This window comes from Aphelocoma coerulescens, chromosome 1A (assembly GCF_041296385.1).
Source record: "Aphelocoma coerulescens isolate FSJ_1873_10779 chromosome 1A, UR_Acoe_1.0, whole genome shotgun sequence".
Classification (NCBI taxonomy): domain Eukaryota; kingdom Metazoa; phylum Chordata; class Aves; order Passeriformes; family Corvidae; genus Aphelocoma; species Aphelocoma coerulescens.
In genome coordinates this window covers 50,199,969-50,225,105 of record NC_091014.1, presented here as the reverse complement: position 1 = coordinate 50,225,105, position 25,137 = coordinate 50,199,969, and the positions used below count along the sequence as shown (strand labels likewise).

The following is a 25,137-nucleotide window of genomic DNA, read 5'->3' as shown; positions in this document are numbered from 1 at the left end:
CTAATCACTCAACTTCATTGAAGTAAAATATGAACTGAAGTTAATGCTGAAGCAGAGAGGAAGGACCCAGAATGATCAGAACAGCCCCAACAGAGCATCCCCTGGTAATTTGTGCCCTGTATCCAAGTGTACTGCTGGTTCTGCAATTGTTTCATAGCTGCATCCAGCCCTCTCTCTAGCACAACTTGGAAAATAGATGGTGAGAGGATTTGCAAACAAAACATTAAGAATGTGGCACAGGGATATGGGAGAAAGCATTAGATGCCATGAATAGGCCACTGAGATTTGAAGGGCCTTTAGGGTCAGACACCCTGACATGACACGTGCACGTGACAAGCATTTGAGAGCTTTCAATAACAGAGAGTTGCTGAGCATTAACAGTTGGCACATTCACTGTTGACCTTTAAGAAGTTTAAATAAAGAATCATTTAAAATAAAACATAATAATTAAAAATACATCATCTCTGTGAAGAGACAAAGTGTTTTATTTACTTCTGATTTGAGGTTTACCATTCCTTTTTTAAAGAGTAGGAATGAATCTCTTTTGAAACAATAAAAATCTAAACTGATCTAAGCTGTTCCTGTTTCCAATGCAGAAGCTGGACAAGATGATCTCAAGATGCCTTCTAACCTAAATACTCTACAGCTCTAAAACACCCCACCAAATTCCAAGAACAATCAACCAAGGAAACCTCTCCAACAGAAACAAACAACAGCAAAACTGCTAGTGATAACCGGTAAATAATAACATCCACTGATGAACATATACGCATATACACACACCATAATCAAAGAGCCTGAATTCCTTTAACAGGTATTTCAGGTGGAGTCAAGAAGAGAAGAGATTTTTATCCTGGGTTCTTTCTCCCAGCAAGAACCTACATAAAAGGTTTCATACTGAGAAGTTTCAAAAGTTGGCTGATCAGACTCTGAAAAGTGACTCTATTTGATGACGACCTTTTAAATACCACCACACCAACTGAAGCTGGGATGAGTTCCTCACATCTTACTCCTTTAATAAAGTTTAAAGGAATTTTTCTTCTGTAGAAATATTTTAAGTGCATCTTAGAAATAGTAGTGGGATTACTAAGTGTTCTTTCAGAAAGTGAAGCTATTTTTTAAATTCACTTACTACCTAATTAGCTGGTTCATTATTTCAGCTCATTCAGAAGCACAGCCCATTTTCAGGCATTCAACATTTAAAATGCTGAGAATGAAACAGAAATAAAGTAACCACAAAACTCATGATTTATTTGAGCTTTCCAACTTTTCATGGATTTTTAATGTAAGAAAAAGAAATTCTAGAAATGCCACCATTATCCTGTTGGATCTCTATAATACCAAAATCAAGAGGAAATTAAAATTGAAATCCTTAAGTAGTGTATATATTTGAAACTATACTTATAATTGCATCACTTCAAGACACATTCATAAATATTGCCAGCTACTGACAAGAGTAATTCAAAACAACCTTTTAACAACAGCTTGCATCCCCCTCTAAAATACCTTATAAAAATAGATCAGAAGAACTGGGTTCCCACCAAGAAATAAATCTTATCACATAGCACTTAGGACCTAATGCAATGTACAAAATGCAATAAAATTAGTATTCATGACGAACTCAGTATTTTCTGTGTATTTACTGATTACTATCTTTGTCTATCCTATGGTGATCCATAAAACCTGTGAACTGAAATACACAATATTTTTAGACCACTGTTAATTCTCCAGTGCAGAAAGAGCCTGAAAATGTCAGCACAACAGTTTCTTCAGCCTGGCAGGTAAACTGAAGAGTTATAGTGAGGAAAAGAAGACAAAGGTTTTCTACAGTATTTTTACAGGTTCTTCTGGCTTAGTTAAGTAAAGAATCTTTATGGGACAGTTGAAGCTATTTTGACTGAAGCAGACAGAAGTGCTTGATTTAGTTCTTGCCTTATGAAACCCTTGTACTGATTTCCTCCCATCCCCATTAATTTAGATTGATTTCTTTTTTTTTTTTCCTTAATGTGAAAAAATTTTTTTGAAAAAATTTAATTTCAAAATTATTTTTCAAATTTTCAAAGTATATTTTTGGAAGAGAGATGTTGTAAAAGCATGTTTGTAGTGTAAGAGTGTGCTCTGCCATCCAACTTCAACACCTAGACTGGAAGTGGGAAATTAGTAACCTTAGGGCACCCAGAAATGTGCAGTACAATAGTTCCTGCACCTAACCACAGATCTGCTGCTTAGACACACAGAAGCAGTTAAGCAAGTTTTGGGTGATCTAACACACATCTAAATTTTAATCTAGGGGAAAAAAACCACCCAAAATACCAAAATTTTGGGAAATAACAGTATTTCTCAAGTGGAACAGTCCACTCTGAAAGCATCAGAAGCAAAAAGGCACTGACATTGCAACAGTTCTGCTTGAATAAGATCATTCACTGGATTTCATCTGTATTCACTGTTTTAGTTCCCATTTCCCCTCTGCATACACGCACACAAAGATCCAAATCCCTTCTAGTGGAGAACTTATAATTTACTATTTTCTTATTATTTTCACTGTAACTGCTGTTACATTTGATTTAAAAATATTTCACCCACTCTAGAGTGCCTTCTCCTTTGTAGTGAAGAAAAGGAAGCAGCGCTTGCTGGCAAAATGGAAGACACCTACACATTGATGTGCCAGCCCTGGAAGATAGAAAAAGCACCAACTCCTACACAGTTCAACAGAAAAATTCATGAAGAAAATCCACATGTAACCCAACAAACCTGTTCCTGTAGGAGTCTACAAAGAATTGATATTGATATTGATATTGATATTGATATTGATATCTGGAGCTAATGTTGCTTTAGGTCTTTTCAGCAAGTTGCCTGAGATCCCCATAAATTATATGCAAGGAAAGAAGATTCAAGGGACATGAATACCCCTGGAGGAAAAAGCTGTTGTGTTACTTAGAGATTTGATAACTGCTGCTATTACATGAAACTAAGACTGGATGGAAAGGCTGCTGACTTAGGTGCTGATTACTCTGCTGCTAAAGCATCGTGCAAGCAGCAGTGTCCAGCTGGCACTAACAATACATCACAAAGCTCCATCTGCAGCTCCCCATGTGCACGCTGTGGGGGGAATGTCCTGTGCAAAGTACAGGAGGCAGTTAGGCAAGAGAGGCTGCAAATACAAACCAAACAAATGCTTCCTGCTTATCGTGATCCACCCTCAGCTTCTCCAATGCTGCCAAAAAATGATGAATGACCAGTGAACACGTGGAAGTATTAACTTCCATTTATTATTATGTTTTTTCAACTTAAATATTACTATCATCTGAAGTAAACACTATTTGAAGGCAATCCTGAAAGCAGGAATAGGTTTTGTGTGCAGACATGCTCTGGTTCTCTTTTCCTGTCTTAGCCTAAGAAAGGCTCTTTAAAAACAAAACATTCTTCATTATGACTTTTTAACATGCTCCAAGCTTCCTAGAGACACAGATTCAGAACAACAATTTTCTAGTGTTGCTTTTTTTCCCCTCTCACTTTTATATGTAAGAGCTGGGATTTGAGTGCTATTGTGGCCCTGCAAGAAGCAATGCTTTGGTTATTCGGATTAATTGCCATTTCCACACTAAACAAAGACACATCAGGAAGAAAGTGACTTAAGAAAATATGATAACCACAAGTAGCTGTAGAGCAAGAAGTAATGACAGAAGTCAGAAAAGAAATAATCTTTCACCTACACATATGGAACACCAAATGAGACTGATCAAGCGGCTGAAATAATCTATGACATGTGGAAAATACAGCAAACAAATGATTAACATCAAGTTTTACTCTAAAGCTCTTTTCCTTTCCTCCACCTTCCTTCTTCAAATTTCTGTCACTTTGCTGCCTGGGGCTTGGAAAGGAAGATTTTCTTAAATTTCTATAATGCAGCAGAACCATTAGTTGCATAGCCATAGACTTAGAAAAGAATTGCTAATTTTACAGGGAGTAAGACTCAGCATAAAGTCAGAAAAACACCTTACATTTGCGCTTTCATATGTCCTCAGGACATTGTGGGGGTCACACTGTCGTGATTGCTGCCACTATAGAGTGAACCAGAAGAAAGTGAGATGGCTTTTCCTCCCTGGTATCTTCCAATTTACTCTTGGTTTCCCTTCAGACAGCTGGATCAGGTGACAAATTCCTGACTAGATGAAACACTTCAGTTTTCTTGTTCCAGCATGGATTTGACCAAAGCAATTACAGAACAACCCTCTATCATCAAATCAGGTCAGTGAGGAAGGTGACTGGAAGACCACCACCATGAGCACCACGGGCAGACCCCAATGTCCCTGTTCCGTCCTTTGGCTGGGCTGAGCTTTCTGCCCCTTGCAAGTGCTTGCCTCAAACAGTGTGCTTTTGTCATCTCTGTCTGGGCAGGTGTGGGAGTGAGCTGAAGTAGGTTGTCATGGATCAGCCTGCAGCTTTCATCACAGCAGTGCCAGGCTCAGGTCACCACAAAAAGCACTGCTGCTCCATCTCCTGCATGGTCCATCTTCCATGCCTGCCCCCATGGCTGCTCTGCCTCTACTGAGGCAGCAGCACTCTCCCAGGGGAAAGGGGCTGCAAGCCACAAACCCACTGAAGATATCACAATGGCTGTGCCAGAACAGCACAAGTGCCTCAGTGCAAAAATCAAAGCCTCTCAACAGACCAGCACACAAAGCCATTGCAGCTTCTACACCACCCTTTTCAAACATGACATGAGGCATCCAAGAAAGGATTGAGCCTGTTTTCCACAACCTCTGCTTGTGAGGACACACTAATCTCTGCCAGACAGGAAGATTTCTCCCTGTAACTTGGCCTCTCATGATACCAGTCCTTAAACTGTCCTTGCAGCTTGGCAGAGGGTGTCCTTTCCGCCTCCCAGGTGGCTGCCTATACATACTGACTGTAACTGGGGGAGTAACGTACATTAAGTTTGCCAGCTTCACTGGGATTAATTTTTAATAACGAGATTGAAAAGGTGAAAGCAGTACAATTTTATTCTGTCAGAGCCAAAAGCTTGTTTCTGATGACAACGTTGCAGAGGAGAACAAAAGAACCAATATCTATAAGATGACAGAACCTTCCCTAAACTATCACTTGAAACTCCTGAAGCACCTTTTTTGCTGTAGGGGGAAGGAAATGGGGCAGCTGCATCCCCCCCAGAGCTGAGCCCTGCGTGCAGCCCTGGGGCTGCTGCACCAAACCACTTGCCTGCTGCCCAAGCAGAGCCTTCCAGCTCCCATATCCACATTTATTAGCAGCTTCCCCACCTTCTGTCGTTGTTGTCTCCTTTTTAATGAGCAGCAAAGCCACTCCTGGCTTCTTGTTCCTTAACAAGAACCATTTCTGAGGTTTTATCCCCAGACTCTAGAATATGAAAGCGCAGGAGGGAGGTCCCCTCTTGGCCCTCCAGGCCCTCTGATCACAGAGTGCCATCGTGCTCTCTAATATATTTCTCCAAGCTTAGGTAGTTCTTGAGGTATTTTCAGTCCCCTCAGGACCATCTCACTTTTTGATAAATAACAAACCATCTGGAATATTTGTTGCATGTTTACCTTACAAAGCTTTCCATTCTCAGTCTGCTTTCAGCTCTCCACTGGGACCAGCAACATTGCAGAAAAAAACCACAGGAGACAGGTCTGGCCTGTAAAAGGAGCTTTCCAGGTGTCCTTTACACCCCCAATTCAGAGAAATTTGTACTTGTAGTACAGACTAACTTCCTCAGCACACCTACCTTCCCACACAGTGCAGTCAACCACAGAGTTTCTCAGCTGAAAATTGTTATAAAATAAAATTAAGAGGGAAAAACCTTCTGAAATTTCAAAGTGAACATCAATCATCAGAAGACTTGAATATTTTGAATACCTGGCAATGTTTCTGAAGATAACCAGCATTGCAGAATGTTGAAGTCTCTCAAGAATAAATGCATGAGACTTAAGTCCAACCTCCTGGCAAAAAGTTGTAGAACTAGTAAAAGGACTTTGTTTCTATTTCAATGCAGACTAAATTCTTTCATTACTTCAGCTGCCAAAGCACTTTTTATAAAGAAAAGCTCCCAGAAGGCTCCTACTGACAAGTTTCCTTACAACTGGCAAAGGTGCAATCCGAGGTCATTTGCGCAGACAACCAAATTCTGTCGCTGGAGCGGCATCAACCACCCTGAGCATTTGAGACTTTATTGATCAAAACATTTGAACATCAAACCTAAAGCACACAAAAGCACCACTAAAGTAAAATATTGCTCGTATGCTAAAAAACACACCTTAGCTAAAACATTTTGCTAGCTCATCCATCATGGTCTCAGCAGTACTTATGATTAATTAGCTTATTCCTCTAAGAAAATTAGGGCCCTTTACAGAGGAATGACTGTAAGCTATAGACCTTAAAAATACGCCTATGTTTTAATTCAGTTACAAAAGAAAAAAACAACTATTCAAATAATATTAAGTAATGTAAATGTGAATATCAGATATTAGTATTTTCAGACTGGTTTACTAACGCATTTACACTGATTAACTATTTACTTTTCCCAGAAGTTCTCTGCGTAAAGATATATTCATACAGAAAGTTAGCCCAGCTAAATTAATATATTCGTCACCATCATAGAAAATTCTAGATTTATTAAGCAAGAGTTTTTTTACTTTGTATAAGCAAGGAACAGATTGAAAGAAATGGATGAATTTAACACAAAAATCAGTGTCTTATATACAACAAAACAAATATTTTCAAAAAGCTAAGTATTGCATACAGAGCTGGAGGGGCTTTTTCATTTTTTAAAGACAGCCAGGCACAGGATCTGCAGAGTCAAATGTTTATTTGTTGTACAAATGCTGAAACAAGAATAATCATATTTTTTAAATGAAATATCAAAATATCAAAACTGCAAATAATCATGCATGCAAGCAATGTCTAGACAACTGACATGTTTGAAGTGTTATGCATTGTTAAATTGCTTCAAAATGAAACCTAAATCAATGTAAAACAATATCAAAAATAAAACACTTGTACTAAGCCCTTCAAGTCTATGTCAAGTCTATGTCAAGTCTCCTCAGTTGCCAGAGAAAATTTTAAACAGTATGCCTGAAAGCAAAAAATGAGGCTTTTTTTCTCTGAGCCAAACTCTCCTCTGTATATTCTATATTTTGAAGAATTAGGAAACAAGGTCCTATAGTCTTCCACTAAAATAAGTTTCTTTCAATAAAAGTAAAAACGGGTACGATTACTCTTGAGATAGAGGTCACAGGGGCAAGTCATTCTACAGAACCTCAACAGACCCTGTCAACTTCAAAAGAGTAACATGGCAAAGTCTTAGAGAACTCTCTGCAGCTAAAGAAGGAAGATGAGACTTTGAAAGTTGACAAGATATAGTGAATGTAAATGCAGTTCTGATCAGCAGTATTATCTCCTGACCAGGAAATAATATACTAAAACCCTTATATTAAAACTATAGTAAGATAGAAATTTAATAAACTTTGGTAAAGGACTTATTAATAATATTTTATAATAGAAATTCCTTATTTAAAGAAAAATATATTATCAGTCAGATTTATGTGTATGAAAAATTTAATTTAATTTTTTTCACAGTTGGATTTACTATTACTTTAGTTTTCAGTTAATAAGTTGCTCAAAATAAGAATGAACAATATGTTCATGATACAAGAAGAGTATCACTGTGCTTGTGTATCTGAAGACAATATAATGACTACATCCGAAAATACACACTGAAACTACCTCAGTCCTGTATCAGTTCTCCCATATACACAAGCCTATTAAATGAGAATTTCCCACTTCCATGAAGGCAACCTTACCTGCTGTTATTCTGAAGTGTTTTACTGAAGCTTACATCAGTCAATCCCTGGATTTTTGTGTAAAACCATTTTTATTCAGTCATTAAAAGTTCTTCTGGTTCAGCTTTCAAATATTCACTGCCTGATTCATAAACCTGAGCTCAGAAAAACCTCAACTGACAGAATTTCAATAATATTTTTAATAAAAGCTTTTAACATACGACAAAATTCAGGGTTGCTAAGTTATACAAGATAGTGTTTCTGGACTAAGACCCCACAGTGTGCATGAATAACTTCAGTGAGATCATGAGACTGTGCTGAATGTCTGGATGTTTATGAATGCAGAGGCATTATTTCTGCAAATGTCCAGTTTTAGGCACTGCTTTATTCACAGAATTTTCTACGTATTCTTTGAAGCAATTGGCCTTTAAGCTTGATGCATATCCAAAGAGTTGTTGAGGCTTGAATTCTTTTGCCATCATTCCCATTTGCATGTTCTAGCCTTAGATAAAAACCTCGTTTCAGCAAAATGGATTCCTGTTTTGCTGAAATAAGTATTTTTCTGTACTTTAAAAGCAAATATCTTACTATGCAGCTTCTTCCTTTCTATCTTCTAAGAAGTAAAGTGTGGAGCAGAAGAGGATGTGAAAGAATTAGAAAAAAATAATGTGGATTTTTGTTGTAATCAGAACTCAGTACAAAGTATTACCAGATATACAACCTCTTCATCAAAAGCCTGGTTTCCACGGTGACCAGCACATCATCTGCTGGTTTGTTTTAGTTTTTAAAAAATCTTGTTCTTTAATGTCACCCATCCCCAAAATTAGGATGGAAAATAAGCTCAGAGAAATGTGATTTTTTCCCTACAGTATCTAAACCAAAGTGAGGACTTTGATGCCCACACAGTACCAGCATAATGCATCATTTTTTAAATCTAAAGCTTGCTCATCCAACACAGTTACTAGCAGCTACTCTACTCTGACAAAAATGTTCATCAAGGAATTTTTTTAAGCCATATGGATGACAGTGACAAGCAGGTGAACCACTGCCCAAGCTCAACATGCTCTGCCTTTCAATTGTGTAGGAACATAATCTAAAATTTGGGGTGCTGGATCAGGCTAGAGGCCTTCTAGTCTACTTGCTGAAGCATTGTGTTCCCAGTAACAGCCAGAGGTCATAATTTCTGCCATCTTTATCATTAAAAGTGATTGCTTCTTCCCTCACCCTGTAAACTGCACTACTGCATCCCCTTAGCCATGAGAGAAACCTCATTCTAACCAGACGTAATTTTTCATATATACCAAAATAGATGATTTTTGGTTTTCCTTTTTCCACTTGCTACTCATGATATTTAATACAAAGAAAGACTAAAAAGCCTTGTGCCTCATCTCCCTGCCTAGGAGGAAACGCCTGTCGCTGGACTGGTCAGATGCCTTCCTTGTCCCTGCAGTACCAGCTGTAACAATACAGACAATTCCCAGATTGCAACTGGCTGAAATCACCAGTGAACCCTAATCACTATGCGTTTACGTAGTAATCAACATTTGTATGGTATAGACACTGCCTATTTCTCACTGCAAATTTCATCCTCTATTCAGCTGGCCAGCACACTCAACATTTAATTCAATCCCACATCCTATTTTTAACAATGACTCATTTAATTTCATCCTCACCCTCTTGCAGTCTCAGTTCAAGACTATTATATAAGTCAAACCAGTAAAACATACAGCTACAATTTTTCACTGTTACAGCTTCACTGCTTATAATTTCTGCCAAATATGCCCTTTATTTTAATGTAACATGTTTACTAATACAGGTTCTCAACAATCACTGGTACTGATAAAAAGAGATAATACTTTGTTTAACCTGCTCACCTGAAGATCACCTAGAGACATTTGATTTCTGCTTTGACTTGATAAACACTAACCTTGTGACCATGTTGGATATAGTTGGAATAATGGCTCCACCTTTCTGTTTCTTCCTCCCTTGCCTACTATACACAGAATGGCATAGTATAATATCTGCCTAAGGAAAAAATAATAATAAAAGCCTGTTTTCAGCAAGCCTGAGGTACAGCATGTTCTTAGCTTTATGCGTAGAGCTGCATGAACACTCTCCCGTCTCCCACAAAATTAATCTCCAATAATTTATTTTCACTCTTCAGTATTTTCATCTTAAAAGCTGAAGTTTCTCAAGGATATGAATGGCAGTATTTTTGGCAAGGGAGATGGAGGCTCCCAGGGGAAGTACTTAGAAGAATAAGAAAGAAGTATGTAGGTATTTCTGCATGAGGTGTGTTTTCAGGTTTTAGTCCTGATGTGGAAAAGATGACTGGGCTTTGAGAACTTGTCATTTGAAAAGCAGCAATTACTTCTGTAACCCCAGAGTGATGCCTGACGTGCATTATTTTTTTTTTCCCTATGCAGACAACAGGGAGTCAAGTACTCATTTCAGGAGATTTCTGCAGCTTTATTTCCAGGATAGAAGGGAAAGATGAGGTAGGAAACAATGGACAAAAGGAAGCAGAGACAGAGCCGAGAGAGAGCAGTTGTATATTTGAATAACAATTTTGTTTATCGTAGGTTCAATTCCCTTACACTGCAGTGCAAGTGAGTCTTTCCATTGATTCCAACAGAGTTTAAACAAAGTCCTGACTTGCAAGATAAAACTCAGAATTAAGGGGGTTCCAGGAGTCTGGTAATTGGGATTCAACTAGCAGCATGTTAGTAGACTTAGGAATTGTGTCCAAGGGTTTTTTTGCCCTTCACAATCTACTTGGTCTTCTAAATCAAAAGACATTGCTTAGACATAAATGCCACGGAAAGACTAAAAGCAACCAGACACAAGCACTAAGGAGCAAATAATCTACTAGACACCAGATCAGCATGTGCCAAATAAGCCCCCTGCTTACCCGTTATAGAAATCGGCTCCCAGCTGGAAGCTGGCCACAGATCAGCTCTCTGTGAGTGAGGCAATCCACTCTCCCCTTGGCCCTAATCAGCAGCCTGCCACCTCCGTGGACATCCTCCATCCTGACCAAATGAGAGCTAAAGACAGCACAGTGGCTCGCTGTCCTTATTGGCCTCAGTTTGAACCTTTCAATTTCCTAAAGTTAAAAGTGAAGCAAAGTACCTCGCCTGTAATCCATGCATGGGAAACTGCTTCTCTTGCAGCAGGCCGTATGAGAGGAAAAGCTACATACATGGAGCTTCCTCCAGCCATCACCTCCTCAGAGCTGAGCAGAAGCAGGCTGAAGGCAAGCAGAGATGCTTAGCTGGAAGCTCCTTTTCCCTGGAAACGCTATAAATGAGGAATGCAAAATAGTAGAAAACAGAGAGCAAACTCGCAGTATGTACACAGAACAAAGAGGAAGGCAGGAGAGTGAAGGAAAATAGGAAGAGAGATTTTCAGAGGTATACAATTAGGAGAATGACTTAAGAGGAAGAAATGTAAAAATGCAAGGAAAAAATGAGCAAAAAGAAGAAAATACAGTAGTTGAAAGAGTAGACAGGACAGCATTTTCCGAATTGGTAACACCAGTTTTTTTCTTGAACTTGAATATCCTTCTTTCAATGAGGGAAGCAATGGGATACAAAGCTTGGTTACCTTAAAAGAAGCTTTAAAGGCAGAGGAGGAAAATAAATAAGGTCTTTACTGGAGCTATTGTGCATAGTTCATTCCATTTTAGTTATACAGCTCTTGCTCTCTGTCTGAATCTTGTACTGCAGTGCTAAACATGAACGCTTCCCACTTGACATCTGAAACTCTTGACACACCCTTTCTCTTTTAAAGGATCAAGGCTTCATTATCCACAGAAAAATGAAACAGCTCATTAAAAAATCATTGGAAAAAAATAAAATACATTAGCTGGGTTTTTTTTTTTCTGGTTCATGCTCCTTGTGCCTATCAAAAGTGGATTTATTATAAAGTTGGGGGTTTTTATAGTTTTCCTGCTCAAGGATCTATCAGTTACTAACATATAGAGCTGGTTTAACTGTGTTATATTCTCTAATGAGAAATAAATTAAAATCGTTCTATTTTTAGACCCTTAATTTCTCTGGAAGTAAAGTTGGAAAAGATCTATTTTGATTCTGTAGAGTTTACAAGCAGATATAAATAATAATTTTATGCTTATCTTTTAGTAGTGTTTTCGTTATAAAATATGCAAGATAAGTACACTCTTCACAGGAAAAGGCATGTCACTGACAGGAGAATGAAACAGATTGCTGTTTCCCACAGCATCATTAAACTTCTCTTTGATTTAAAGAACTAATTAAACATTTCCCTCTTGCACTAAGCCTTGAAGATCCCCTAGCACTAGAAGGCTGCAATTGGAAGAGTGATATAGAGACACATCCTTAGGTAAGAAGCAGTTCTTCAATTGCTGATTCTAACTCCATCCTAACCCTTTTCTGCATTAAGTGACTAGCTTACAAACCCCAAACATTGCCCAGAGAAAAAGAGTCTCCATGAAATCTGACATTCAACATAATTCTTATTGCCCCAACTGTCATCAATGGACAGTGCATAGATATATTCAAGAAAGAATAAGGCAATCAAAAAGGATTAAATCTTATAAATCTAAGTCTGTGTTAGTTAAGTGATGATGTGAGGAGGAGATTGTGTAGTACAGTCCCTCCTGAACTTAATTTCACACAAAGCACCAGCAGTAAGCAAACAGGGATAAAATCAGATTCCCATTTAAATTTGTGTAATGATGTGCCAACCTCAGACAACAAAAAGGGCAAATATCCACATTGTAGATAAAAAGGAAGGCCAGGCCTTGCAGTTAGTTTCAAAATTAGCACAAAGAGAATGCAGGAGAATAAATGCACTTCCAGCTCTAAAGATGCTCTCTGAAGACAAGTTTGAAGCACAAACTGGTACAACAGTACAAGAGGCATGTGCTAGCGTTACCAGTGTTAAACATCTTGAACCAACAGCATGATCAGTGCTGGCTGGAATTCCCAAATACATTATTACAGGAACTACCAGCTCAGGCAGATTTTAACTTTTCATTCATAAGTGGCAAGAACAATTAAAGAACCTGATAAACTGATTTCCATGGCACAACTCTCAAGTTCATTAAGCATCCAGTTCACTGCTTTGCTGGATCAGAATCAGGCAGTTCAGCAGCTTCTAGACTTGATCCTACAATAAGGTCAGAAGGGTACAGAAGTTGCACAGTTTTTATTTCCTTCCTTTTAAACATAAATGTTTTAGAATGGTCTGTGCCAGAATGCCAGCCAAAATGTTGAGTAAAGAATATTTCACTTCTTTGAATCATAAAAGCAATTCTACTGGTAGCCAGAGTCTTGAAACTGATTAAGTACATGCATTTAGACATTTGGAAGTATAGACTTAATGGCACTCTCTGTCCCAAGAGTCAGCAAGGGCATTCTTTGTAAGATCCTAATTTATCATACTTATTGAATGCAGTATGCATTTCAGCCATTTCAGGTTTAAACTTCAACACATTTAGTCTCACTTTATTCAGAGGAAAAATGCATATACAGCATTTCAGGAGCAAAAGATGACATAGCACTGGAAGAAAGGCATTCTGCAATGAAGTGCACTCCCCTCATTTTTGAGAAAAGCAGTGGGCCGCTGCTTTTGTAACAGTGGAAGATTCTGCTGGTGGCTCAGTGAAAGAACTGAGAATGATAAGCCTCTCCTGCTCATGGCTGCAGTGATTAATGAACAGAGAGATTGAAGCTTTTGCTAGCAGGCAGGACAGAAGGGTAGGGAAGGCAGGCTGTTCTCAGGGCAGTGAAATAAGTTAATGCAGTTGTCAACCGGACTGCATTGTTTCTCAGGTTCATCTGAATTCAGAGTTCCCAATATTAGCAACAATACCATTTTTGCTAATGGTATTTTTCCTCTTTATAAACCTCATTAGGAGCTCTCTATTAGTCAGCCATAAACTGCAGAGCCTTATCTCTCTTCCACCCTTCTAAGATGCTGTACAGAGAATAACAAACCAATCTCCCCCGACGGTCCTTCCCTTGATGCAAGCAAAAAGAGAAAAAAGGCAGAGAAGCAGAAGCAGTCAGCAACAATGTGGGCACACCAGATTTTGTCCTTGGCATTTAAAAGGCATGGAAATTCAAGCAAGGATTCTAATCAGAGATAACAAAGATATGGTTTTTTTCTACTTCTCAATTTCATCATTTCATCTATCACTTTGCTTGGCTTTCAGCCAAGCAAAAATGGGTTACAACCTCAGAAATAACCATCACCTTTCTAATTCCCCTCATCTTCCTCTTTCCCTCCAATACACTAAGAATGCATTAGGACTTTTAACCAAAAACTGATGCTTGACTACAAACTTAGCCTGAAGCAAGCCACTGACTTTATTACTTGTTTGCAGGTTAATACACACCAAACCCCATGGAAATTTTGTCTGGTTACACCCAGGCCACTGCATGTTCTGCTAAATCTCTCATAATGCCTTCAACCACAGTAAGGAGTGTCAGCACCATCTTGTGGCTTTTGCTTTTGTACAGAATTCTCAAGAGCTGGTCAGTTTATGTATCCTCCATATTAAGACTTGCAACTGGAACCCAAACTTTAAGACCTAAAATAAGGAGTTACATCTCGAGGGTCACTTAGCAGTTTCCTCAGACTCTGAAGGCTGCTGGTCAGGATAAATGGATGGATTAGATGCCTGTTCTTCAGACCCAGCTATTTCCCCAAACTTTACAAACATAAGATTATTAAGTAAACAGAAACCTACTGTCTTGGTTTTTCTTTCTTTAAATGACTTTTGTTTTGCTAGTCTAAACATAGCAAACTTTTTTACTCTCTTCTTCTATATTGTTCTGATGGCTTTTCCTCTGCTTAAGCTCCAGTAAATCTCTACTCTCTTTGAAAATAAGCAGTCAGTTTAGGTAAAAATCTTCAATCTCTCCCTCTGTAGCAAATACTTCACCTGAAACATCCCAGGCCTCCATTTGATTTTTCCATAGCTGCAGTACACTTCCAATTAGTATCTGACTTTATCTTCCTCTACCACTTCTAGCTGAGGACTCCCAGCTTACTGGAGAAAAAGAAAAAATCCTGCTATGCACACTAGCAAAACTCTTGTATTCCATCACTTTTCCCTTATTCTGTTCCCAAAAGCCATCCATTTTTTCCTACCTGACATTCTGATTACCCTTTGCAGTGATGATATCTACCACCTTAGACTCATCAGCACATCTCATCAATGCACTCCTCCTTTCCAGGCAGAAGTCATCCATAAAAATATTAACCTTGGTTCCAAACCAGTACTGGGAAAACAGCACTGTTCATCTTCCTCCTGTTTAGTACTCCCCCTTCCAAGGCTGTTTTCATGTCCCCCTCAATCATCTCTTTACTCACATTATAGTTCTTCTAAGTATCATTTTTCTTCAGGTGAACAAATAAATTCCTAGGCAGGCCAATATGACTCCTTTTAAAGAATCCAGTTAACATTAGATCTACTTCCTTTGCATCTAATAGATTTAACCGGGATCCTATACCATACTAGAAAGTAGGCAATGTCACAAATTATTTCTTTATATAGGTTTTTACTGTCATCACACAATTTAAAACTTAAAAGCTGCATGATACAAGACAGCTCTGTCAAAAAATATACGGAAGCTGCAGAATCAAAGAATACATGAAAGTATGCACTTATATACAAATCAAGAAATACATATAAAATTAATTTGATGTTTGACTATGTCAAATACAGCAGTCACAGCAGGTGGCAATGTCTTGCAGTATAGTAACAAAAGGCAAAGGTTTCATGTCATGATTGCACATGCAGTAAGAAATGAAGAAGTCACAGAAATTTATGTAAATAAATGAGGTGACACGAGCTGCAGGCAGACTTCCAATAGATTTGAGGAACAAACCTGGAACACTTTCAGATTTACTTACAGTTGCAAAAGCTGTGCACTAAAATCATAATACTATCATTTTCCAAAGTGTGTGTTTCTGTCTAACTGTAAGACAGGCCCAAATGCATCCCTGAGGAGAGTCCATCTGACTTGAGTCCTCTGCATTTTCCCTGTCTCTGCTGTGAAGTACAAGTTCTCCTGAAATAGCTCTGCTCTGGACATTCACACACCAGGGACCAGGCACAGACGAAGGAAAATAATGTAGCTACCTACTTCACCTTTCAGCTGCTTTCCTGGGATTTAGCAACCTAAATACATTTTTGGGATGATTCCATTGAAGCAAGGATGGAGCAAGGTCCCGTAACAGTGAAGAGGGGCAAATAAAGTAGTTCAGGTTATTACAGCCCAGTCAGCCAAACATCGATATTTGAAAAGAAATGGTGACAAATTAGTAAGAAAGCAATAAATCAAGCTGTCTCTAACCACCTTGAAGAAAACAAGATGATAAAAAAGAGTTGACATATTTTTTCAGGAACAATTCATGGCAAATCAATATAATTGCTTTCAAAACAGCTGATCTAGCATACAAGGGGACAGGTCCCTGTAATGAACAAACAAGAGAAATATAGTCTAGATGAAGGTGCACTTATTTCAGGTCAGAAGCAGTTGAATGGAATGATTCAGATTATTATTGGAAAAATGGGAATACATTTCAAAAAGGCACCGATTTCTTGTTCTATCCAGTATTTTAATGAATTACAGTAATTTTTTTTCTTTAAAATTTACAGCTGACACAAATTTAACAGCTATTGTTCCGCTCCTGACTCATTTCTATCCAGTGCTAATCTATTCATCTCATCCAGCTGGTGTTGTCTAGCATAGTCTTCTGGATAGTCTGGAATATAATGTTCAATGTAATTAAGCATTGAATAATGATCATGAGAAGAGACAAAGTTAATCAACAGGAACTCTTCATGACTCAGCTAAAAACCAATATGCAGTTATCAAATATTTACCACACTGACCTTCCTCTCTGGTACTCCCTCACAAAATTTCCAGGTTAGAAAATTAGCAAAGAATAACTCATGTTTATTCTCGCTCTAAACAGAAGCCTGGCTTTTATTGATCAGAGCAATCTTCTCAAACACCCATTATTTCAAATCACAAGTAATACTAGAAGTTTAAGAATTCCCTTCCACAGTCCATGAAATTGATTAATTCTGGTGTCTATTATACTCCTATATCCAAGGACAAAATTTGACACTACTCTGTAAGTTATCTAGCATTGCAAAATGCTGCAAAGCAACAAAAGCACTAAATTGGGTCTAATGTTTCAACCAGCTATTTGCTGCAGTTTTATCTCTTTCATACTGTGTATCAGAATACACAGAGGTTTTTGTGTCAATATCTTATTTTCTGCATCACTATCTTGTACCTCTGAGCATTGAAATCCAGCTCAGACATCGCCATGCAGAGTTTATTACAAGGTCCCGAACATGCCCTGCTCAAAAGGAAGCAGCCAGAATTTTTCCATCATCAATAGTTTAAAAAAGAATTCTTTTGAACTATAATGTGTGTGTTGTATGCATTATATACTGGTGGTTTAGCATGATTTGTTTCTTAAAGAATTAGTTATTAAAATGTTATAGAGAGTTTAATTGTAAATGCACAGAAGAGAAGAACAGTAAGCCTGTGGCATGGTATTCTGCATTTCAAGGTCCTGTAAATGAGCTGATCAAGTAGTCTTGGACATAAATGAGCTTGGATATAACTTTAAGATTTACCCTACTTCATTAATCTAAGTTACCCTTCTGTCTTTTCAAGAACTCCCCCATTTCAGCTGACACTGTACCCTTGCCTGAGCTTCCATAGATGCGCTGTATGCTGCAAACGAACTTTTCAAGCATGGCAAGACAGTCCCTGAAAACCGATTTAGTTGAAAAAACTTGAGGAATCTTTGCATTAGAAGAGTTATAATGAAGCCCAGGGATAGGGGTTATCCCTGGTGTTGCAGACACGACATCCAGCCTCACAGAGTAGCTGCTGACACAAGGCCCTTCTACCCCTGACCAGTAAAGGTAAAACACTTCACCTTCATTACGTGCAGTACCCTCTACTCTGCTGCAGGAGACAATTAGATTTTAAAAAATCCCATGGATTATAAATTGTTCCATTGAATACAGAAATTAAGATATTAGCTATCAGGATGAAGATTGTACTTTCTTGTGCTAGAAGTTGTACTTTGAACCAGGACCACCCTGCCCTGCTGAAAATGGACATTACTTCAGTGCTGACCTATCACCATACTTCCATGCTGCTTTTCAGTATGACATTTTCATAAACATCTCAGTGTGAACTCTTCAAAGACCTTGTAGCTTCTTAAAGTAGGGTGAAAATTAGAGCATTTGTATTTGGCTTGCTAATATAATATCCTAATGGCATCTTTGTTGACTATATGCATCCATACTTTAGAACTGGGAGATTGTTCTGCAATGCTAATAGCTCCTTATCAAGTTTTACTACTGTTTTATTATACTACTACTATTTTCTTTTATTTTAAATTAACATTTCTTCCCTTCTCTACAGCATCACCTCAAGGTGCCAAGTGCCTATGAACCTCCCAGGTGCCCACTTGCCACCTTGCTGTCCCAAAATGAATTCACGATTAAAACCAGAGTTGTCACTCATCATGTGGGGAAAATATGAAGTATCTCATAGCAGTACAGTATTTCTATCAGTAAAACAGATGGTAGTGTAAACCAAGATGTAAATTAAGCCTACAGAATATAGTCACAGAGTTCATACAATCAACACTGCATTGAAGAAGGAGGTGCGTATTTACACAGCTCTTAACTGGAAGCAGAAAAAAAGATAAATGAAAGTCACAACATTTAACCTTCTTGAAATTGTTCAGTATTTGCCCTAATGCTCCTGCCTTGCAAGCATCACCGTCAAAGCAGACATTAGGAATGGTACTTGAAGTGCTGGAGCCTGGGATTTTCAGCTGCCATGAGCATCCAGTCAGGTTTAGAGAATGAGCCATTAGATCAGAAAGTTCTGGGAAGGGGGAAATTGATTTTGATTGGATTTTAGCACCACCACAGAGTTTCAGGCCCACTCTTTTTTGGCAACAGGCAGTAATGTCTACATCATTTACACTAAATTACATTAATGTACTTCAATACTTAAAATGATAAAAGCAGTAATACAAACCACAGCAATATGCATATTTGACTATCACTTTTATTACAAATTATATTCAGCTACAGTTGCCAGCAATTATTACAATTTTAAGAACTAGGTCAGCACTAGCTATTTACCAGCTCTAGGTAGACTTTTCCAGCATTGTGCCTTTCAGTACTGGATTTACTAATACCTCACTCTCCATATATACCATTCTTTTACCTGGCACCTAGGTAGAACCTTCTAATTCCTTCCACTTAGCAACACAACATAGGCAGCAGCAATTAAAATCCTTTTACAGGGGTTCCGTTAGGAAGCATAGATGAGATTCATTGACAGCCAGAAAATTTCACTGAGCTCATGACCCTCTTCCTATCATTGTCATCAAGAACTCTCAGCAACAAATGTGGCCCAGACTGTGGGTCAAGTGATTATTTTGCATAAGCATAAACTCTTTCATGATGTTTCTGTGGTCTGATCCTTATTTAGGAGCAATCAAAGCACTCCGGCAGCAGAAACAATTGTTTACATTGACCGTGAAAAGTGCTGATCAAACTAAGCTTGGACATGTGAAAAACAAATAGTCACTTACCTGTGGAGTCTTGACTCAAAGTTTCTTGACTGCTACTGTTGTAAGAAGGCACTGGAGTGATAGAAAGTGATGCTGGACAGGACAATGGCCATGAGAAGTCATTTTGTGTAGCAAAACATTGACACACGGGAGCACAGGCATCTTCAGGGACAGTGAGACCGAGGGCAGGGTTCCCATACACACAGAGATTTTTCCAGCGAAGCAGTCCTATTGCAAGAGGGCCAACAGCATCAGAACCTGACAACAAAAACCTGGAGTTAAAACCTGTGTCCTTGTATTGTACAGTTTATAATTTTGGACAAGGAAGCTATAGCAAGGTAATACTAATTCCTGTTTTGATCAAGTTTGTCTGTCCCCTGGAAAAGAATGCCATATTTTATTCTGGTCCACTATCAGTAATGTTGTTAAATGCTGGCGTAATGCTGAAAGAATACTTTCAGTATGTGTTTTCCTGAACAAGATACATTTAACATGAAATAAGTCACCTAATTTCAATGTGAATTCACAGATTGTGGTGGTCTTGCTTGTACCTGGATTTCTGCAGGAACTCACTCATACATTACAACAACTCATACAACAACTGGAGGTTTCTCAAGGAAGAGTGGAAAGCTGGAGTTGAATTTTTTTTTTTTTTTATCACCAACTTGCTGTGATTGTTTTGGTCCCTGTGAGGTTCAGACCTCAGTGGAAATCAGGAAGTGGGAAGCACAGCCCTCCCACTGTCACAATGCACTTCTCTGTTCTTATGCTACAGTCCTCAACAATTCTCTTATCCACCAATCAATGGTTTGAGATCTCTTCTATTTCACATTTTCTTTTTGCACATTCTGAAGATCCATATTTGATCTTACTAAAAGCACAACTGTATATGACATTGTGACACAAAACAATAGGGCTTATTTTGACACTATACCACCAGACTGTGGGAAGAGATACCCTATAAAAATTATTCTGCTGCACTCAATATTAGCTCCACTGCTCCACCAGCATCCCATCCCAAAATATAGAAGAAAAAAAAAGACATCACCTTTGGAGTACTGATTACCTATAACTGCAAAATAAGGGGACTTCTATATGTCTCTCCTACAAGTAGCTTCTCATATTTTAACTCTCATGTTTATGATACTTGCAAGACTGGGAGCATCTGAATCGAAAATATCTCATCCACAAAACTGGACTCTCAAATGCAGACAAATCAAACCTGTGATGGTCATACAAGCATCCTCAGGCTATTATGGCAACACTCACAACAAGACTACAAGTTCTGCTGCATCAAGCAAGCACCGAAATGTAACACAGCAACTTAGACCTCAGACATGATCATATAATGAATTCCTGAATTCATCTGCAGAAAACCAAGTATGCAACAGTAGAGCATGTCTGAGTGGAACTGTTGACTCACAGAACTGTCTCATAACATCTGCAAGAGCAATACGAGAGTATCTAATGCAAGAGTCATTTCAGTTGCTCTCACCACATTTCTGTCACTTCCTGTAACTAAGCATCAAACTAAGCACCTGAAGAGCGGCAGTTGTCTAATGGTAGATCCCTTAAAAGGGGACAAAAGAACAGAGATTTTTCATCAGTTGTCTCAGAAGAGAAGCCTCTAGCAGCTAGGAAATAAACCTCTTTAAACAGGTGTGTGTGCCCCCAGAGCTATTTGAGCTTCCCTCTAGACAGGCAGACCCATACATCAAGGACTTCCAAGTGTGTCCACTCCAGAGAGAGAGCTCATAGGCACTGCAGAAAGTTCAGTGAACTATAGTAAAATAATGTTCAATACTAGCCAGTATTGTAGTAGACATCACACTTAACAAAAAAACCTCCATCCTCCTTATTTTCATCTTTTTTCTTTTATACAAAATTTTGACTCATGTTTTTTTTAAACATAAAATTGGTGATTTTTCTAGGGAGCTAGCTGCCAATGTGTTGTTCTCTTTCTCTTGCAAACATTCAACACATTTGAGACCATCAATAGTACTGAACATGGAGCTTTGCCTGGCTTACTTAAAAGGACACAGGTTTTATTCAGCTTTCCTAGTTGTAATTTGTGTTTATTTTAATACAGATACCCACAGACTAAAGACTGTAATTATCCCATAGTGCTTGACCGCTTTACAATGAAGGCTCAGGAAAATAGGAGCATTAAAATATATCTGTGTATACAGGATATGAAATTTATGGCTGTTTTTAACTGTCGATATATTAATGCAAAATCCATAAAGATTTGTGTTCAGATTTTTTAAATACACTTGCAGTCACTCCTTTGTCCAGTATAATTTCCTGTAAATATTGATTTTCAGTTTTACCAATAAAGAGTCATTCCATAAACTCATTTGCAAATACATAGAATTGATCATTTCTGAGAAGAAAAACCCAAAACACAAACAACACAGATACATCACACCAAAGAGACTATTAGTTGTCTTATATATCTGTTCACCACTGCAAGGCCATTTTGCCTATACTAAATCCATCAGCTTAATTTTCATTTTTATCTGAAAGAGAGCATATGCTGCAGCTGTAAGCATATTACACACAGGACCTGATACTGAAAAACTAAGCTAGACTATTAAAAGTTCATAGATAGAACTACTCAGCACTCTTGAGTGAAGACAAGCTATCCAAGTTTTTGACTATGTTTAATCTCATTAGTCCCATCAGTCAGCAACAGCTTTCACCATAACCACTTCTTGTAGCCACATTAAAACAAATGTCTAATTAAAGCAACACATATAGAAACGTGTATATATCAATGATATATATGTGTATCTAGATATGAAAATATATACACACATACCCATGAAAGTGTATGCAGTAGTTTTAAATTCTTGAATTGTAAAGCCGTAACTGTTTTGTTTGCAGAAAATTTTAGTTTCAGTTGGAGTTTTTTCGGAAGGGAGAAAAAAGCTCACTGAAAAGTTTTAATTCAAAACAAAAAACAACAAAAAAACAACAACAACAAAACCAAAACAAAAAAAAAAAACCAAAACAAACCAAAAAAACAAAACCAAAACAAAAAACACCACTTGAAAAAGTTATCAGACTTCAAAAGACATGTTTTTCAAAGTAAGTGCAACACCAGGTATCATTGCAAAATGCAAGGAATGCTGGCTAACCCTGCAGCAGTACAGACAGATGTGTTTAACTGCATGATCCATGCACAGGCTGTTTCTGTCTGCTTTTTCAGGCAGAAACAGCCTGACAGCAAAACAGCAGCTGAAACAGAAGAATGCAAAAAAGAAACTTTTGCAGTGGTTACATACTTTTTAAGTTGTGCCAAAAATGTCAATATTATAAAAGCAAAGGAAAGCAGCATAGAGCTCTCAACAGGACTTCACAGCATCAAGGCAGGGAAAGGGTTGCCTGATATGTGCTGAAGGAGGCTATTTAGCAGCCTAATAGAATTTGTGGTTGGAAACAAGAGGACAACTATGAATCCACAGACAGTGTTCCAGCCACAAGCTTAATGCCATTCCCAGGTGTTTAGGTATAACTATGCTTTGCAGAAAAAGAAGCACATGCACCCTCTATTAGCAATATAGAAATTAAATTCAACTGTATGTCTTGGAATCATTTTTCCAACTGAAGAGGACTGAAAGGGGCTTGATAGTCCCTCAGAGCACTGCAGATGCAATGCCCTGAAGAGTAAACCTTAAGGCTTGAAAACGGATACAAACCTGGCTACCCTGGACCCCCAGGTCTTCCTGTCAAGCATCCACTTTTTATGCACTTGTTTCACTGTTAGACATTTCCCTTTCTCTCTGCAGTTTTCTCTGAAGTGGTTGATTTGCATCTGAGTTTTTTCTCTGCAGGATTGTCCCCAGCACTGTTCTCTCAGAGACAACACCATGCTCAAAAATTCTCCCTGAAAACCTCAACTTTTGTATCTCCTCCTGAAGCAGTGATACTCAAAAAAAAAAAAAATCCCCTAATGCTCCTCTTACCCCATAAATGCAGTAATGCTATACAGCAAGCACATAGCTCAGTAAATTCCTGCTTCTGCTTTACAACAAGTCAAAACTAAGATGAGAAAAATAACATACCTTGCAGGGTGCATGCATTTGCCCTACCCGGGCTCCAGGCTGAGTTTGCTGCAGAGTGACAGCAGGCTGTCTGTCGTGACCTGTGTACCTCCAGACCTCTCCTGTTTCCTGGTGTCCTGGAATCCCCCATCCCGTTACGATGCTTCTTTCTGCTGCTGCCCAGCCAAAGCCTCTCACCTGTGCTCCTGCTGCCTCCTGAAACCTGCATGGCACATGCTGGCCACATGTTAGAAGTGCAGTCCTGCCATTCAAAGGGTTGGGGTTTTTCCTTTCCTTTTCCCCTCCCTCCTCTCCTGTCTTCTCCCACTTCTCCAGTTAATCCTGATCTTTGCAATCAGGCACACCTTTCCCCTCCTGCAGCTGAGGTGGAGCAGGAGCTGCTGTCCTTTCACATGGCTGCTGCTCTAGTCAGGCTACTCCATAGGGAAACAATCTCAGGGAGGTGGGAACAGAAAAAGGCACCACCACACTTGGGAGGAATTGCAAAAACATCATGTATTTATTCATTTAACTCCTTCTTGCTGCTAAACCCTCCCTGAGCTGTGGTGGTAAAACCAGACACAGCCCCCTGGCATGGAGAAAAGAGGCTGCTGCAGGGTGGGCCAACTACATCTGCACAAAACATGGTACTTTAAAAGGAGGTGTTTGTATGGGGAGAAATACACACACTATAACAAAACAAATCCAAGTCCACGAGACTTGAGTGGCAAGTTTCACTGCTACATTTCCACCTGAGATCCTCTCTCACCCCAGCTACTGCAAGGCAGGAGGCAGAAAGCCCAACAGATTATCTCGGCCTGAGCTTTACAGCAGGTCAGGACCCAGCCAGCTCCTGTCCTTCATTGATGCTATGGGAGGCAGACTGTGGCCACCCGAGTCACACACCCTGACACTTTCCTCCAAAAGCTTAAACTGTGGGTGGCCAGCTGGCCAGCATGCAGCTTGCTGGAAACTCCTTAAGCTTCTTCCCAGACCATCTCATTTAACCCCTATAACAGTAACCTGAAATGTCTCAATATGCTCGGGAGGCAAAGAAGGACACCGTTTTCTCCTGGGATAAAACTCCTCTTGCTCCAGTAACTGCTCTTTTTATCCCAGGAGTCTGATTAAAAGCTCTGCAGTGCAGGAAGAGTGACAGGACCAATCCTGGCATCAGAGCTTGCCTTGCTGCCTGCTCTGCTTGCTTATCTGACCTGAAACACTGCCTAGGGCTACCTGCTCTGAAAAAGGTTCTCTAAATTCTCAGACCCTTCTATGCAGTTAAAGGATTGAGACATCTCATTCCCAAATTTTGGTTCCTTTTTTGAAATAATTTGTTCTGAATAAACCACATTATTAATTTTTTTCCACTGGAAAGATACTTATTGGGGATAGATGATATATAGCTAACATGGCTAAAATAATCACAGTAACAGATTAAGGATACCAGTTCTTAAACAACCCCTCCCTCCCCCCCAAACTATGAAGTCTATATCAGCATTTTTTAGTCTTGCATACTTCTGGTATGTTTGTAGGTATATTTAGCCAAACAGGACGACAATAATTACTTTCAAGAAATTCTGTTCCAGCTAAGCATATTTGACATTCGCACACAGCATAAAACTGAAAGTGCATATGAGGAATTTTTTCAAAGTTTAGGTTAAGCAGAAAAACAGCTT

The 25,137-nt window shown here is 38.7% G+C and overlaps 1 protein-coding gene across 1 annotated transcript in view; it reads right to left on the bottom strand.

Moving 5' to 3' along the window:
• Positions 1-23,705, bottom strand: part of ANO4 (anoctamin 4) — a 203,454-nt gene extending 179,749 nt beyond the window's left edge. Inside the window, exons 1-2 of the mRNA XM_069003919.1 lie at positions 23,507-23,705; positions 19,434-19,670 (exon numbers count right to left, since the gene is read on the bottom strand). Coding sequence (XP_068860020.1) covers positions 19,434-19,670; positions 23,507-23,705 — 436 coding nt within the window. The remainder of the gene's footprint in view (positions 1-19,433; positions 19,671-23,506) is intronic.
• Between the last annotated feature and the right edge of the window lie 1,432 nt (positions 23,706-25,137).